We start from the raw sequence: 16,649 nt of genomic DNA on the forward strand, positions 1-16,649 counted from the left end.
ATAGTATGAATTTCAAATTGTTTTGAACCACCTCTTTCTGTGGTCTTCCTCGTCTCAGTTGATAGCAATTCCAACCATCCAGATACACAGGATGAAAATCTAATGCCATTAAAAAAATCAATTCCTGGGGCGCCTGGGTGGCTCAGTCGGTTAAGCATCTGGCTTCGGCTCAGGTCATGATCTCACAGTTTGTGGGTTTGAGCCCTGCGTTGGGCTCTGTGTTGACAGCTCAGAGCCTGGAGCCTACCTGAGATTCTGTGTCTCCCTCTCTCTCTGACCCTCCCCTGCTCATGCTGTTTCCGTCTGTCTCTCAAAAATAAATAAAAAAGCAGAAAAAAATAAAAAAAAATCAGTTCCTATATGGAAACCAATCTGACAATAAACTATTATTTTAAAAAATAAAAAATAAATAAAATAAATCAATTCCTTATTTTGGAACAGTTTTAGACTTACGTAAAAATTGAGAAGACAATATAGAGAGTTCCCAAATACCCCACATCCTACTTCCCTTATAATCAAAATCTTATCTTGGGGCACCTAGGTGGCTCAGTCAGCTGAGCATCCAACTTTGGGTCAGGTCATGATCTCGTGATTCATGAGTTTGAGCCCCACATTGGGCTCTCTGCTGTCAGTGCCAAAGCTGGCAGCATAGAGCCTGCTTCGGATCCCATCCCCCTCTCTCTCTGTCCCTTCCCTGCTTATGCACCCTCGCTCGCTCTCTCTCTATCTCTCAAATTATACATTAAAAAAATCTAATAATAGTATGATACAGTTGTTATAATTAATAAACCAATATGGGTAAATTATTATTAACCAAGGTCCATGCTTTACTGACATTTCCTTAGTTTTGACCTAGTAATGTCTTTATTCATTTCCAAGAACCCAACCAGGATATCACATTACAATTAGTAGTCATGTCTTCTTGAGGATCCTCTTGTCTTTGGTGGTTTCTCAGACCATCCTTGTTTCTGATAACCCTGATAGTTTTGAGTAGTATTGGTCAGTATTTTGTAGAACGGTCATCAATTTATATTTGTCTAGGGCTTTTTTCTCATAATTAGACAGGGATTATGGGTTTGGGAGAAGACCACAGAGGCAAAGTGCCTCACACCAAGGGTACATACTCCCAACATGATTTATCACTAATGATGTTGACCTTGTTCACCTGGCTGAGGGTTTTTGTCAGGTATCTATGCCGCAAAATTACTATTTTTCCCTTTTCTAAATTGTACTTTTCAGAAGGAAATCACTATAAGCATCTGACAGCTAAAGAGTGGGAGAGTACTCACTCTTAAAATACTCCAAAGAAGGATACCTGGGTGGCTCAGTCGGTTGAGCATCTGACTTGATTTTGGCACAGTGATAATCCCACGGTTCTGGGATCAGGCCCCGTGTCAGGCTGTGCACTGAGCAAGGAGCCTGCTTCAAATTCTCGCTCTCTCTCTCTCTCTCTCTCTCTCTCTCTGCCCTTCTCCCCCACTTGTGCTCTCTCTCTCTCTCTCTCTCTCAAATTAAAAAAAATAATAAAATACTCCATATGATATATTTATCTATATATTTTAAATTCTATTTTTTGGATAATGAAAACAGCTCTGAAATGTTTCACAGATGGATACTGCTTTAAAAATAAAATACTTACTTTTAGTAATTTTTCTAGTAATAGATACAATGCATGCTCAGTGTAGAAAAACTAGAAAGCATGTTTAAGAAAAAGGTCACCTAAAATTTACCATGCAGACAGAGATCCCTACAGGTAATACTTTGGGCTATTGTCTACAAACCTTCTTTCTAGGTCTATACTTCAAGACCTCAAACAATCCTCTACATAAACTACTCTATCTCACTTACCACCATTTAACATTATGAAAAATTGTTCTGTACTCTGTCTTTACAATTCCAGAGCCTACCATGGTGCCCAGCAGGTAGTGCATTCAGTGATGTGATCCAATGACCTTTCTGGCTTGATGAACTGATGGACCCTCAATGAAACCATTTAATGAAATTTGCTGACCAGTCCAATCTCAGTCTCTGCCTTTGCCCTCACAGGACAACTAAAGTCACTGGCACAGAATCGCCAATTTGGGGCCTTGCAAAATTAATTAAATCAGTAAAACAGTATGTAGTCTGTAAGGACTGAAAGAGATAATGGCATGTGAAGTGCTTAAGTACACAGGTCCACAATCCCTTATCCCAAATGCCTTGAACCAGGTACAGTTTGGAACTGAGAATTCTTCCATGAGAGGAGGACGAGAGAGCAAATGACTGTTATTATGTTAACATCACAACCAGGTACAGGGAAATACGTTATAATCAACTGTGGTGTCTTTTATAGCAAAGCATACATAATCACAATAACCAGACTGTTTGCTTGTGTTGTGTAAGTTTTAATGGCGCATTTTAAGACTCCCTTGAGTCTGAGTTGTGGGAACACCCGCCAGAGGGGTTTTAGTCCCTTTCACCCCAGTTTATCACTAGCAGGAAATGAAATTTGGGGGTGACTTCTCATCTTGCAGCTTTCCTAGAAATGCAAGTAGTAAAACTAGAAGACCCCTTGGGTAGAGGTCTAGCATTTTGAATTTCTAGGGATAATTTTTTGTTATGCAAGGACCAAAGATCTAAATAAGCCTCCTTATCTGCTCTGGTGCCAGTTTTCAAGTTTCTTAGCCTCTGTTTTCACCAGGGCAGAGCTTGTTAAAGGCCCAGCTTTAGGTCTGTGTGGAAGGAGCCATGGGGTGGGGAGGGCTCTGACTCTCTGCTTTCCTAGACCTAGGCCTTGCCTTCTGTTCCTGTAGGCTGGATATTACACATTCCCTCAGTTGTTGATACTAATAAAACTCCAGGAAACCACACACCATCAGTGTTAATGCTTATGTCTCTTTCCATTCTTTCTCAGTCCCTGGTGCCTAAAGATTTCCCTTCTTTCTGGCAAGGCCAGCTGGGCATTAAATAAGGTGTCCTATTTTATCCAGCAGGTGCTGGTGGTGTTACAGCAAGAGAACTGTCAGCTATCTTAGTTCACCATATTGCCAGACCAGAACTCTTGATTTCATTTTCCTTTTGAATAATCTATATTAAATACTAAATTTTTTCTATTAGCCAGATTGCTCAATTAGCCAGATACGCCATTTCCCAAGCCTTGTGGGATGACATTTGACATAGGAGCTGCAGAGTTACTTTTTAAATGAGAATTCTTTAATAAATATCTTTCTTTTGTAAGTAAGCCTTTGTAAGACTACTCTGGAAAATTATTAGGCTGGAGAAATCACACCTTGATGCCATCTACTTACTGACAAATTATCTTCCAGACATTGAGTGCAATTGTCTAATTGAAATTACTTGAAAGTTCTCTATTCTTAACAGCAGTGGAATAAGTCTGTTGTGCTGAAATGTCAATGTCCTTTAGGTGATATTATTCCAGGACACTTGTAACTATGTCTATCTCATTCTCTTGGTGAACCCCAATTTTAGTTTTTCCTTAACGTGCGGTTTCTTGCTGATCCTTAGCACATGGCCTGGAGCTGAGCAAGCACTTCTTAAATATTTGGTGACTGACTAATAGTCATGGTGAATACTAACTGCCACTCAATGAGTGGTTACTGTGCCGGTCATTCTGTCGGGCTATTAGCCAGAACTTGAGAAAACTGAACAAAAACCCTTACCACTGGGGGCATAGTTCTAGCTCCATTTTCAACTCTCAAATCAGGGTGCCTTTTTGTGGGGTGCTGTTTGGTTTTTCTCTCTTTCTTTTTAATGTTTAAAAAACCTTTTTTTAATGTTTATTATTTTTGAGAGGGAGAAAGAGAGACAAAGCATGAGTTGGGGAGGGGCAGAGAGAGATACACACACACAGAACTCAAAGCAGGCTCCAGGCTCTGAGCTGTCAGCAGGAGCAGAATGCAGGGCTTGAACCCACTAATTGCAAGATTATGACCTGAGCTAACGTAGGACACTTAACTGCCTCTGCCACTGAGGCACCCCTGTTTTGTGTTTCTTTGCTTGTCACAAATGAATGTCAACTTCTAACAGGCCTCTCTTAAGTGTGTTAACACGGCAGTTGGCAAAATGGACATTTATCTACCTAAGGGTTGATCATGAATAAAATTCCCTGTATCTTCCTGGGAACCAATTACTACATTGAAAACTGTGATACTAATGGATTTTTCATCAATAACGAATGTGATTTGTAAAGTGAAAATCAATCTGTTTTGACCGATGATGCCTCATAGCAATCGAGAAGATTTCATCTGAATAATTATAATAAAACTATATGATGTATCAGTTGAGTAAGACTAGAGATTCAGTGAGTAATCAGTCTTGTCTGGCCATTATCTGGCTTGATGACCCTGGGAAATTGTGACCTTCACCTCTCCTCCCTCAAAAGAACAAGCTAGTTTCTTAAACATGGGTCCCCGAGCAGGAAGATATACAGCATGCATCTCTGTGGACACCCAAGCTGACTAACAGACTGACAGACATGTCTCCTCATGCCCAGTCTCCCTGCGTGTGGAAGTATGGATTTGGATAGATAGCTCCTCTCATCCTGCAGGCTACACCTTGTTTAAAGACGAGCTTCAGAATCTTTGGTTGTTGTTCTTGTAAAATAACTATAAGGTATAACATATGTACCAGCTAGGACTCTGCCTGCAAGTGACCAAATCATAGTTCAAACCAGCACACATAAAAAGGAGGTATTTATTAGCTCATATGCCCAAACCACAGGGGAAGGTAGACTGGCTTTAAGAACCACTGGTCTCAGCACTAGAGTATTTGTTCATGCTCTGCTTTAGCCCTGTAACCAATGTCTACTTCTCTCAGTGTCTTGGTCTCGTTCTCTCCAGGGTACACAGACACAGCCACTTACAGAATCACATCTCAACAGCTCAAAAACCAAAGGAAAGAGCACAGCATTACCCAGAAAAACAATAAAATCTGGGAAGAGTTCAAAATGGCTCATCTTGGGCCCTGTGTCTCTCTCCTTTGACCAATTACTTGATTGGCCAGTCACTAGCCTGAATTTTCTGCTCACCCATCATTCGAAGGGAGAGATTGTTTCTGTAATAAAGGGGCGGTGGAGGGTAGGCAAGCACAAGAGAACCACATACACCTAACTGGCTAATCATATATTTTAACCATTTTACTGTGTACTATAGCATATATGCATAAGTCTGTGTGTATTTAAGAAAGTATAAATTGTTCTGTAAGCATGTGTGTATGTATATATTGCATGCATGTGAGTATATATGTACATATGCGTTTTCTGTATATTTGTATATATTGTATATATATTGTTCCTGTCAGGGTTACACGGAAGGAAGCATTATTACGAGAGACCCCATATATAGTTTTCAAGATAGCAGGACCAAAGTAAGAGCATTCCAAGACTGAGTAACTAGGGGCACCTGGGTGGCTCAGTCGGTTGAGGGTCTGATTCTTGGTTTCGGCTCAGGTCATGATTTCATAGTTTCATGGGTTCAAGTCCCACGTTGGGCTCTAGACTGGCAGTGCAGAACCTACTTGGGATTCTCTCTCTTTTTCTCTGTCCCTCCCCAACTCATGCTGTCTCTGTCTCTCTCAAAATAAATAAACTTAAAATGAAACAAAATGAAAAGACTTGTTAACTAGCTAAGCAAAATGAGGATGTAAGAGATTAGCAACAAGGGTAGCAGAATCTGAAAGAGGTAAGAAATGCATCAATGGAGTGCGAGGCAGCGGTGACGATCCACGCAGACCTTAGGAGTTTACCTTGACTTTTGGCGTAGTACACTTGGCCAAATGAGAGTGGTAAGAGCTGAAGGAAAATAGACAGTGTCAATTCAGAAATTTAAATCTTGCTCTTTTTCCCAACTCTGCTTTCTCTCCTCTCTCCATCCCATCCAAATCCTTTTCCTTAGGACATCTCACGTCTTCCATAAAAGACCATCCTGTCTGTCCCTCCCATTTGGCACTGGAGCATAGGGTGCCTTGAGATGCAGACATTGTTTGGGACTTGCTATTTCACAACCAGACTAGGAAACTTAATCTCTTCTACACTCAATATACATATGCCCTCATACTTAGGAAAAAGATAAATTATCTTAAAAATAATGAATCCAATATGCACATGCCAAATAAGTAATCTTTATGATATGTTAATTTAGTTGTTTCCTTTTCTATAACAATTTAATAGTTGAAACTTCTTTTGCTTTACGATTACACAAATGTGAATATTCAGAATTTAATTATCAACTAAATTGATCAGATTTAAACTTTTGGAACATTCATTTGCATATAATTGCTCTCAATATACTTATGTAAAATCCAACGCCTATATTCCCAAATATAGAAAGTCTATTCATGTCAGCTTTAGTTACATGTGTACATTTATTTGAATTTGTGGAGTGTGTGCTTTTATGGCCAAGAAAGTCAGCTATGTTCCTTAATTGTTGCTATAACCACAATTCAGGAAATTCTATTGCAACATCAATATGTTATGCACATCTTTAATTAGGCTAGTGCGGCCTGTCTGTCACAGCAACTGATCCTAAGTATTCTTATTTAGTCTACTTGAGGCTTTAAAATGTTCTCATTTTTAAAAGAGGCATATTTCGGCCTCATTAAATTGTTAAGCAAATCAATATGCAGCCCTACAACTTGATCGCTACGTTCCAGAAATCCTGTGTCTCTTCACATAGCACATCTTTAGGTACCTGAAAGGGCACTCTTCCCCAAATACCAGAAATTCTCTGCAGCTCAAGCGTGCTATATTCTCTTATCAGATGTGAGGGAGACATCTGTCACCCCTACCAATCACCAGCAGGATCTGGCTGGGCATCCTATTGATTGCCAGTGCTTGATTCTCTTATCTAATAGTTAATGCAAATAAGTTGCAGGTTGCTTGCTCTGAGCAATGTCTTCACACTGGGTCACCCAACAAAAAAGACAACACAATGACTCATTCTGTGGTCTAGAAACTAAATAGACTTTAGCCTGAAGTTCATTTCCTTTCTCTTTTCCTCAAAATCTTCCATGATTTCAAACATGGAGGAACAATGGCTGCCTTGAAGCAAGCCCTATGGTACCTTAGTCTTTTTACACCTTCTCTATCTGCCTCAATTAATTAAATTAAAACAAATCATTAACATTTGCATTAAGGAGAAAGCAGATTTCATAGGTTATTACCAAGTATAAACATGGATTTTTTGGAAACACGAGGTGTCATATGCCTTTTAACCATGTCAAAGGTCAAACTCTGCCATAATGCTATAGGTGGGGTTCCCCCAAAGTCAGTCCTATTAAAATACAGAGTTGCTTTACTAACACAGTAATGATGGGGAAGGGCAAATCTGAGCAGCTGGTGGGTCAGGAAGTAAAGTGAAGTGGACGCCGGGGGCGTGTAGGCCCACTACAAAACCTAAATCTCCCCGGGTCCAAACTTCAATTTGGCACTACCTCACAGTTACACATGAGTATTGATGAGGAATTCTGGGTTCCGTGGCCAGCAAGGACTTTCAGAACTTCAGCCCTCACCCAGTTAGCTGTAACTCATTTTACTTCCCTGCTTCTCAAGACTTCCCCTCCTCCAAAGATAAGAACTTTAGCCTGTACTAGTTAAGAAAGAGAAGGGCCATGGGACAAAGAAGTGGGAGGGGGGAGGCAATCAGCAATTGCATTGTATTTAGACTGTCATTGTTTTGCTGGGAAGGATACTTAAATTCTTTCAATTTATATTCACTAAAATAGTCTTCATAGTTTTCAAAACTTATTCTTTTTTATGGGTCTAGATCAGGAAAAAAGAATACTACCACAATTTAAAAAACAAGTGGGTGCCTGAGGGGCTCTCAGACTGCTGAGCATCTAACTCTTGATCTCAGCTCCTGTCTTGATTTCATGGTTCATGGGTTTGAGGGATTGAGCCCTGCATGGATGGAGCTCTGTGCTGACAGCACAGAGCCTGCTTGGGATTCTCTCTCTCCCTCTCTCTCTGTCTCTCCCCTGCTTGCACACATGCTCTCTCTCTTTCACAATAAATAAACAAGTTTTAAAACTAAGTAAAAACAAAATATAAAAACAAACTATCTTTCCTGTATTCCTTGTACTTTTACTTCTTGTACTTCTGTTGAGAATAGGTTATTTAAGAACCAGGTGAATTGGTAAAATCAATCCAAGCTAGAATAGAGTATAATTTACTCTCTGTGGGACCTTCAGGACAGACTTTCACAAATTTATAAGACTGCCTATACTTCCACTTGTGCCAAGCCGAAGGGACCAGAGTTCATCTTATTTTAAAGATAAACAAAGAATCAGATTTTGCTCCCAAGCAATCCTGCTCTCTCCAATGTCCACTAAATCTTCGAATTCTGCCATTCTACCCCCACTTTGTTTTAGACAGTAGTGGAGAGAGATTCTTTCTTATAAACATTTTCACTCATAAAACCCTTGTTTAATGGCAGCAACATCGAGTGACAAAGCCATCATCAGCAATAATCATGTCTGCAGATGTTCTAGGTCTGGAAATCATTTGCTGACATGTCTACATGTTTAAAAAATTCTTGGAAGTCTGGCGGTTTCTAGATAGCTTAATGCCTTCTTTTGAGAAATTTCTGAAAACACCCCAGGGACCAAGAAATTAAAATAAACCCATCAGCTTGGTGACTACTTACTCAGCTAAGCCATGGCCATTGACCCTTCTCCAGATTAAAACAGAAGGAACAGGAACATAGGAGCGTGTGGGTACCTTTGAAGCAAGGTTTGAGGGTCCCTATTGAAGCTGTTTGTCCCATAACACCAAGTGTAGCACCTGCCATTTAAGCTATGTTACTCTGGTTCTCGAGGACTTTTTCTTCCTTTATGTAATGCAAGCCTTAATTAAACGCGACCATCTCTGGGAAGGATTGCATCTAAAATCATTATTTGGTGAGGACCAGAATACAGAGAGTTTGAAGTAAGACTGAAGCTCAGACACAGGGGTGGGGTGGAACTGTGAGAAGGAAAGATGAAATCACTGAACAAGGAGATAGGGAACCACAAAATTCTGTTTTCCTCCCAATGTAGCCTAAAACGGACTGTGTTTAGAGGAAAATCTGCCATTTTCTTTTGATGTTATTAAATTACATTTCAACTTCCATGCAAAATTTTCTGCTCATCACCTGCTCTCATGTTACAATATGGAACTTCTCTATCATGCACAGTAAATTTACCACATTGTCTGTTTGTCTTTACATAAGATGAAATTGCCTATTTCAAATATTTCTTGTTTTAGATCGCTTAATCCCCCAGTGCTTCTTTTTAGTTACTTCTTGCTGTAAATTAGGTGAGGTGCTCTGTGTGACTCCTGGTCAATAAATATTCTACCTGGGTCAGAACATATTTGTAATTTTTTAATATGAAATAGACAGGCATAAAAATGAAACAACATGAACACATACTTAACAAAGAGGGAGGATGTAAACACCCCTGCAGCCTACAACTGGATCGGAAGACAGGAGATTGCAAATACCCCAGCAACCCACACTGATCGCAAACTGCCCGTCTCTCAGGGGTAACTGCTCTTCTCCTTCCTACAATGATAATTTCCTTACCTTTTTCTTCCTTTGTATTTTTCTCTCCTATATATGTCCCTAAGCAACATCATTTAGTTTTGCCTTTTCTTGTGATCTATAAATGGAATCACACTCTGGATTCCACTATTTTTGCATCGTTTGCTCAAAATTGCTTGTGCAAGATTCAGCCCTAGCGTCACACAAAGCTGCGGTTCCAGCACTGCCGTTGCTGCATGGTATTCCAGTGCGTGTAGCACAAATGCAATCTGTTCTCCTACTGACGGACATTTCAGTTGCTACCAGGTTCTAGCTGTTATGAATAATGTTGCCGCACATGCAGTCCATGCCTCCTGGTGCCTGTGCTCATGGGTGTCTCCACTGACTACATCAATGACTGGAAACACTGGGGCATGGTGTGTGCAGATCTTCAACTTTACTCAATTACAGGAAACTGTTTTTCCCAAAGTCGTTGCTCCAATTTATGTTGGCCCTACTAGTACACCAGAATTCCTGATCTACACCTCACCAACACTTGCTATTGCCAGATTCTTAATTTATATTTACCAATCTGGTATTTATGATAACTTAGGTGATGCTGTCATCCTTACTTCCTACATGTCAGAACTGGCATGTAAATCATGCCCGTGTGCCTCCGAAGCTTAAAAACTCTTTCTAGTAATTATGTTTCCTCCCAAGATAGAACCTCTGCAGGAGCAAAATAAATGATCAATATCCTTTAATAAAGTCACTGTACTAAAAAACTAATACCAACAGGGGTGCCTGGGTGGCTCAGTTGGTTAAGTGTTGACACTTGATCTTGGCTCAATTATGATTTCATGGTCATGAAATTGAGCCCCATGTGGGGCTCTGTGCTGGGTGTGGAGCCTGCTTAATATTTCCCTTCGCCCACCTCTGTCTCTCAAAACTAAATAAATAAAAGAAAAGAAATTAAAAAATAAAAACTATACCAACAGAATTTCAAAGGGTACTCTGGTTGAGGTGGTTAATTAAATAACTGCATCCCCAGGTCAGCTTTCTAGTAAGAGTCCAAGATCTAACATATATAACATACATCTGTTTATAATTATATATATACTTATTTATTGAGAGAAAGAGTATGTGCACATGCCCGTGCAGGAGCAAGGACAGGACAGACAGAGAGGGAGAGAGAGAATCTTAAGCAGGATCCATGCTCAGTGTGAAGCTCAACATGGGCCTCAATCTTACAACCTTGAGATCATGACCTCACCCAAAATCAAGAGTCGGGTGTTAACTGACTGAGCCACCAGGTGTTATGAATCCATTAATATTTAGATGCATGACAGGGTCTTTAATATTTGGTGGGATTTCTCTCACAAGAGTAATTCATGAGACATTTATTTCACATTTGATTTTCTTTCTGTGATAGACACTTATGAAATGACTAACACAATCCAGTAGTTATAGAATATTCAATGATGGCCAAAAATCAAAGTACCAAAAGACGAGAGTGAGAGAAATTACTCTCTAGGAGATACATTTTTCTATAGGTAATCAATTTATTACAACACTCAACAAATTCAACCAATGGACACTTTAAAAAATTGATTTAAACCCAATTAAAGGATAAACATCAAGCAAAGCTCCTAAGAATTTATATGTTATTAACGGTGTCTTTTTCTATTTTACTATAAAGATCTAATAAAAAGCCTGTAAATCCTGCAGATACAGAAACAATTTTCAAAGTATCAAATTAACCAGAAGGACTGACTCAGGTATGATATTGCCTACACAAGGGGACAGACCCGGCCAGCATTCAGTATCCACCCCGGACACTAAGAATAACTCTCAGGACAGAATCAGCATTCTACACATGAGTTTCCTCTTTAGTATCTTTACAAAATGACCTGTCAATGGGATCTGATCCAAAACTCTTCCCAGTGATGTAGACATACTGATGACATCCCCTTGTCACCAACAACTTCAAACAGGCTTGGCCTTTGCATCTAGCAATATTAAACTCACATATATTGCATTCTATAGAAACAAATAGTAAAAAACCATGCTATTAATGACTTCTATACACTTCCTACATTTTGAGAGGGTCATTATTCTTTACTTCGCTCCAAAATGTAAATATTTGCTTAAAGGGGGCTACTAGAATAGTGTATTATACTTTCTATTGTCCATATACCTCCATCCTCTCCTCTACTACCAACTGGCTACAAAGATTTAGAGGTTCAGTGATTATAGGATTTAAATGATTTTAACCCCTTTAAATTTGGAAACTCTTTAAATCCTATTATCTTGGCAGCCACGAAGAATTTTAAAATCAGCTTGGCCTTTCTAGCTCCAGGTCTAAGGATTACAGAGTTTTAAAGAATATAAATGCTTCTCTGCAGTTCTACAAAGAGCTGTCCCCAACCAGTTGACCTCCAGGAAATAAAGCCAGCCATTTCTCCAGCTGGTAACTGCTGACCAAAGTTTTAAAATAGAAAGACATGTATGTTAAACCATCAGGAAAACAAGTAATTGCCTCCTCAACTCCACATGAAGCTAGAGAATCAGAAGATTTGATGTGGGAGGGGCAGCAGACATTAGACATGTGTCAGTATGTCACAATGTCTGAGGATGAGAAAACTGAAAATATCGGGGACCCAAAGAAGCTTGGGGGGCCAGAGCAAGTAAGTTCAGTGATTGGAAGCCATCTTGCTCCTAAAGAAAAACTGTTACCATGGATACCCATGAATCCTAGGAAACCCTCTGAGGTCTTACCTCTTGTGTTCTCACATTTATATATCCATAGTGAGTTCGAAGGGGCCGCCTGTATGTGTAGGAGAATGGTATCCATTTTGTGCCAGGCTGTCCAAAGCAGTTTAGCAGCAGTGGGAAATTCACCTCATTTACAAGGCGCACAACCAGCAGGAAGAGGAACGCTGCTACGAAGCTCACTGCAATCATAGACTTTCTCTACAAGACATTAAAAAAAAAAAAAATGAATGAATGAATGAGTGAATGAATGATTTTCAACCAAAAGTAGTCACAGAGGGAGATCCTTTTCTCTCCCTCTCATTTTCTTTCAAAGGGATAAAAGGATTGTGTCATTTAGGAGATTTCATTTGGAGAAGAATATCATCATTTGGTGATCAGGTTGCTTTAGCGAGCCTCTGAGAACAAGCAGAGCAGCTTTCTTAGATTATCTTTCCATTCCATCCCTACCCTTCCTTACTTCCCCACATTCCTTGACAACTTCTATTCAGTTTTTGAAAGGCAAATGAGACATTTCCAACTATAGGAAGCCCTTCCTAACTGCTCCATCCCCTCCCACCAGTGTCCCTTTACCACAACCTACTTATCCTGACAGAGTCCCACCTGCCACTCCCCTTCCTTGAAGGCGCTTCTATGGCTGCACATTTTTCATTGCATAATTTTTATATGACTTTTCCTCCATCTAACTGCGAGTTCGTAGAGAACCAGCATGTACTGTCATACTGCTCTCTGTATCCTAGGTCCATAACACAGTGCCTAACATATTGTAGGCACCCAAGAAATAGTTGAGTGAGTGAATGACTATATTTTTCCCATCTTTGTAGAAAAATTATCAACAATTACCTTGTTCCCATATCTAGCACCCGCTACAGGCAGTGAGCTGCCTGTGTCATAAAAGACTATGCAAAAATAAGACTCAAAAAGCTAAGAATGTAAGTAGGGAAAAAAATCCATGCCAAGCAGTGTAAGAACATCCCCCTTAATGTGTTGCCATGGAGCAAAGGCAGGAGCAAATGCATCTGACTGGGGTGGGGGAAAGCAGAGATGTATTTGAGATTGAGCTGGATAAAATGCATGAATTTTAATCAGTAGAGATATGTAAGTGAAGCTTTCTAGGTAGAGGGAACAGAGCAAGGAGGCAAGAAAACATGGGGTGATTCATAGCTACATAGCACTTTGTCTTCCTAGGGTGCAGAGGAGGAGAAAAGGCCAGAAACAACAAATGATAACTTTAGGGACTCCCTGAAACACCAAGCTGAGAAGTCTACCGAGGGTGGCAGGTGATGGAAAATCAAAGGAGATTTTGTTTGTTGCTTGTTTAATTTTTTAAAGGTGACTCCTACAAATTATAATCAAGTATCACTGTTTCAGATGTTTTGGAGCAGGGAGGAACTAAAGATAGGCAGCAATGAGTGAGAAGGCTCTTCTGACTGACTAGGACAAAAGTAACGAGGGATGGAAACTAGAGCAGTGGCAAGAGGAGTACAAAGGCAGAAAAAGATATGAGAAACTCAACTTAGGTGGCAGGCAGAGAACACTGGCTCCTGATCGGATAGAGGTGCAGATGGAAAATTTTGCATCCAGGTTATTGCAAGAATAGTGGTCATATCAGGAGAAACCAGGGTGGTCAGAGTAAGAAATGATTTAACAGAGTAAGGAGATAAAGCCCTTGGCGTTCTAAGTCCTAGTTTTCATCAGATGGTGGGTCATCTGAATGGAGCCATCCAGGAGTCATGGGGAAGGTCACGTCTAGAGTAAGAAGAAAGGGCAGGGCAGAGGGTGGATGGCAGGAACAGCCATGCCTTGAAGTCCAGGGTGAAGATACAATCAGATATTCCTCCACAAAGCTGGGCTTGGCCCTCGATTCTTCTTCAAACTTAAGGGAAGCCAAATAACTTTCCAGGAATGACTGGATATATGCTGTTGTGTTTCCAGCTCACCACTTCTTAGTGAAATAAACTTCTTTTTGCTCTTCATAGAATGTCTCAAAGGAGGAAAGAAACCCAAAGCCAGCCCCTGTTCCTCCCCAGCCAGGATTCACAATCTCTGCAAGGACAGGAGAATAAAGCTCCCAGAAGTCAGAGATCCCAAAGGAAGTCTTTGCTCTTGCTCAGCTCCCATAATTTGGAAAACCCCGTCCCTCTGTCTAGCCAGCCTAATTTTCCAATCACCTGAAAGTCCCTTGAGTTCTGCCTCCTCAAAACCCCTTATCTCGCCACTAACTACCACAGCCTTACCTCATTTAACCTTCTAATCATGAAAAACTGTTTTAATTTGCTCCTCTGTGGAATCATTATGTCCACAACATTGCAATGTGTCAAGGTAACAGCTTAAATGAGGTGATGGATCTTACAAGTTTAAAGGGACATAGACCAGAACAGATGGCTAAATAAAAGCAAAGGGGCCAGTCACCCATTAAGTAAACAGGTAAGAACCTTTTTTATTGCCATCCGGTAGCTTGTTGCAAAACAGCAGTTTTCTTTGAAGGAGACCCAGATGGGATTTCTGCCTTTGTCTTTTCCAAAGCCCTGCATCACTCTCTGGTTCTACTGGTTGCTGCATTGCATTGCATGGCTGGGGGTCTGGGGACAAAGGCACAGAGGGCCTTTCTGAATTCGCTGATCTCGCGTAGGCACACATACATAATGCATATATGAGAGGAAAATAAATCATCCATTTTGAGAGCAACTTCAAAATGGAATGAGATCACAGTTGTAAAAGCCTTCTCCCTGGTAATCCATGTCTGCCTCCCATGTTTCATCAAAGGGAACCAAGTAATGAGCACAGAGAGGATGAGGGGAGCAAATGAAGAATGGAAGCCAGACAGACTCTTCTGTGCTTGACCTGGAATCATATTCTGCAGTGGGCAGAGGTGTTCCTTTCATAGCTCAGGCTTTGCCTGGACCTGCTTCTTTGCCTCTCTTTATGTTTCGACATTCTTATTTAACATGAAAACCTTCTCAAAGTGCTGATATAAAATCACCCTGAACTTTCACTAGAAAAGGTGTAATTTCAAACACATCCTGTACTCCAGACAGCAAGGACAGCAGGACACAACATTGATGTGCATCCTTCTAGCAGTCATTCCTGCCAAACTGTGACCTTGAGCTTTAGCAATTACAATAAAAACCATAGATGAGGCTTTTTAAAGTCTACCACACCAGAAGGCATTGAGAATGTGTGTGTTGGGGACGGGGAGGGATGGGGAGTTGGGGAAGTAACAAAATACTAATGTGTATGATATATATGAAAGTATTTACTCCTTCAAGTCATATGCACTCATTGAGTCCATACTGTGTAGACTCGGTGAGGTGCTGAAAAGGAGAAATGAAACCATAAAAGATGAACTATGCTTCCAGAGAGTCACACCTGAGTATAGATGGCAAGTAAACAGAAATGAATAATGCCACCTGTCAAAAGAGGCCATGGAGGTGTGCACAGGGCACTGTGCCAGCCCAGAGGAAGTGGGAAGGGTTGTGGGTGGGACATTCCAGGGAATGCTTGTTTGGGGAGGCAGTACTGAAACGGAGTCCTGAAGAATGAGAAGGAGTTAGACAAGTGGAGATGGGAAGAGCATTCCAGCAGAGGGAAAAGCACAGATTAAGGCCTCAAATTGGTCAGAAATTTGCAAATCATTTGGTAAAAAGACTACATAGACTGTCTGTGGGGGGAGATGATGGTAGGGAAGTAGACAGGGTACAAATCAAAACAAAAAATAGTGAGCCAGACACATTCAGTCAGATGCAAATTATCTGTCCCATCCATCTTATATTAGGACAATGAAAGGATAAATGCAAAAGTGCTATGCTTTATAATTCTAAACATTCTTCACTTTTCGATCAAGTGAAAACGTATCAATCACGTCACCTTATTTAAAATCGCCATCCATGTTGCCTTGTTTCAAGTTACTTAAGTTTATTCCATCAGTGACTTGTTCTAGCAATTGTTTTGAGTCTACTCAGCAAATTAGAAGGCTACCTATTTACATGTGTAACAATCTGTGTATGGAAGTAATTATGGCTGCCTTTACGGAAATAATCAGACCCTCTCCTAGACCCAACAGCCAGCAACTAGGTGAGAAAAAATAACAGGAAGTACTCATCAAGTTTCTAATGCATAAAACTCAATCTGACAAACTCTTCATACTGCAAATAACTGGCATTACATTTACTAGGTTATTCCTCTAAGATCAGAAGTATGAATGTTAAGGGCATCTGGCTGGCTCAGTTGGTACAACATGTGACTCTCAATCTCGGGGTCATGAGTTCAAGCTCTGCCTTTGGCAAGGAGCCTACTTAAAAAAAAAAAAAAGGAAGACGAATGATACAACGGGTGGAAAATGCAGAGCACAGTTCTGGTACACAAAGAATACTCAACGGGAGA

The 16,649-nt window shown here is 40.4% G+C and overlaps 1 protein-coding gene across 4 annotated transcripts in view; it reads right to left on the bottom strand.

Moving 5' to 3' along the window:
* Positions 1–16,649, bottom strand: part of ST6GALNAC3 (ST6 N-acetylgalactosaminide alpha-2,6-sialyltransferase 3) — a 516,687-nt gene that overhangs the window by 277,784 nt on the left and 222,254 nt on the right. For all 4 annotated transcript variants that reach the window (XM_029948936.1, XM_029948935.1, XM_029948937.1 and 1 more), the window contains exon 2: positions 12,273–12,467. In XM_029948936.1, coding sequence (XP_029804796.1) covers positions 12,273–12,467 — 195 coding nt within the window. The remainder of the gene's footprint in view (positions 1–12,272; positions 12,468–16,649) is intronic.

The sequence above is a fragment of the Suricata suricatta genome, chromosome 8 (genome assembly GCF_006229205.1).
Source record: "Suricata suricatta isolate VVHF042 chromosome 8, meerkat_22Aug2017_6uvM2_HiC, whole genome shotgun sequence".
NCBI lineage: Eukaryota > Metazoa > Chordata > Mammalia > Carnivora > Herpestidae > Suricata > Suricata suricatta.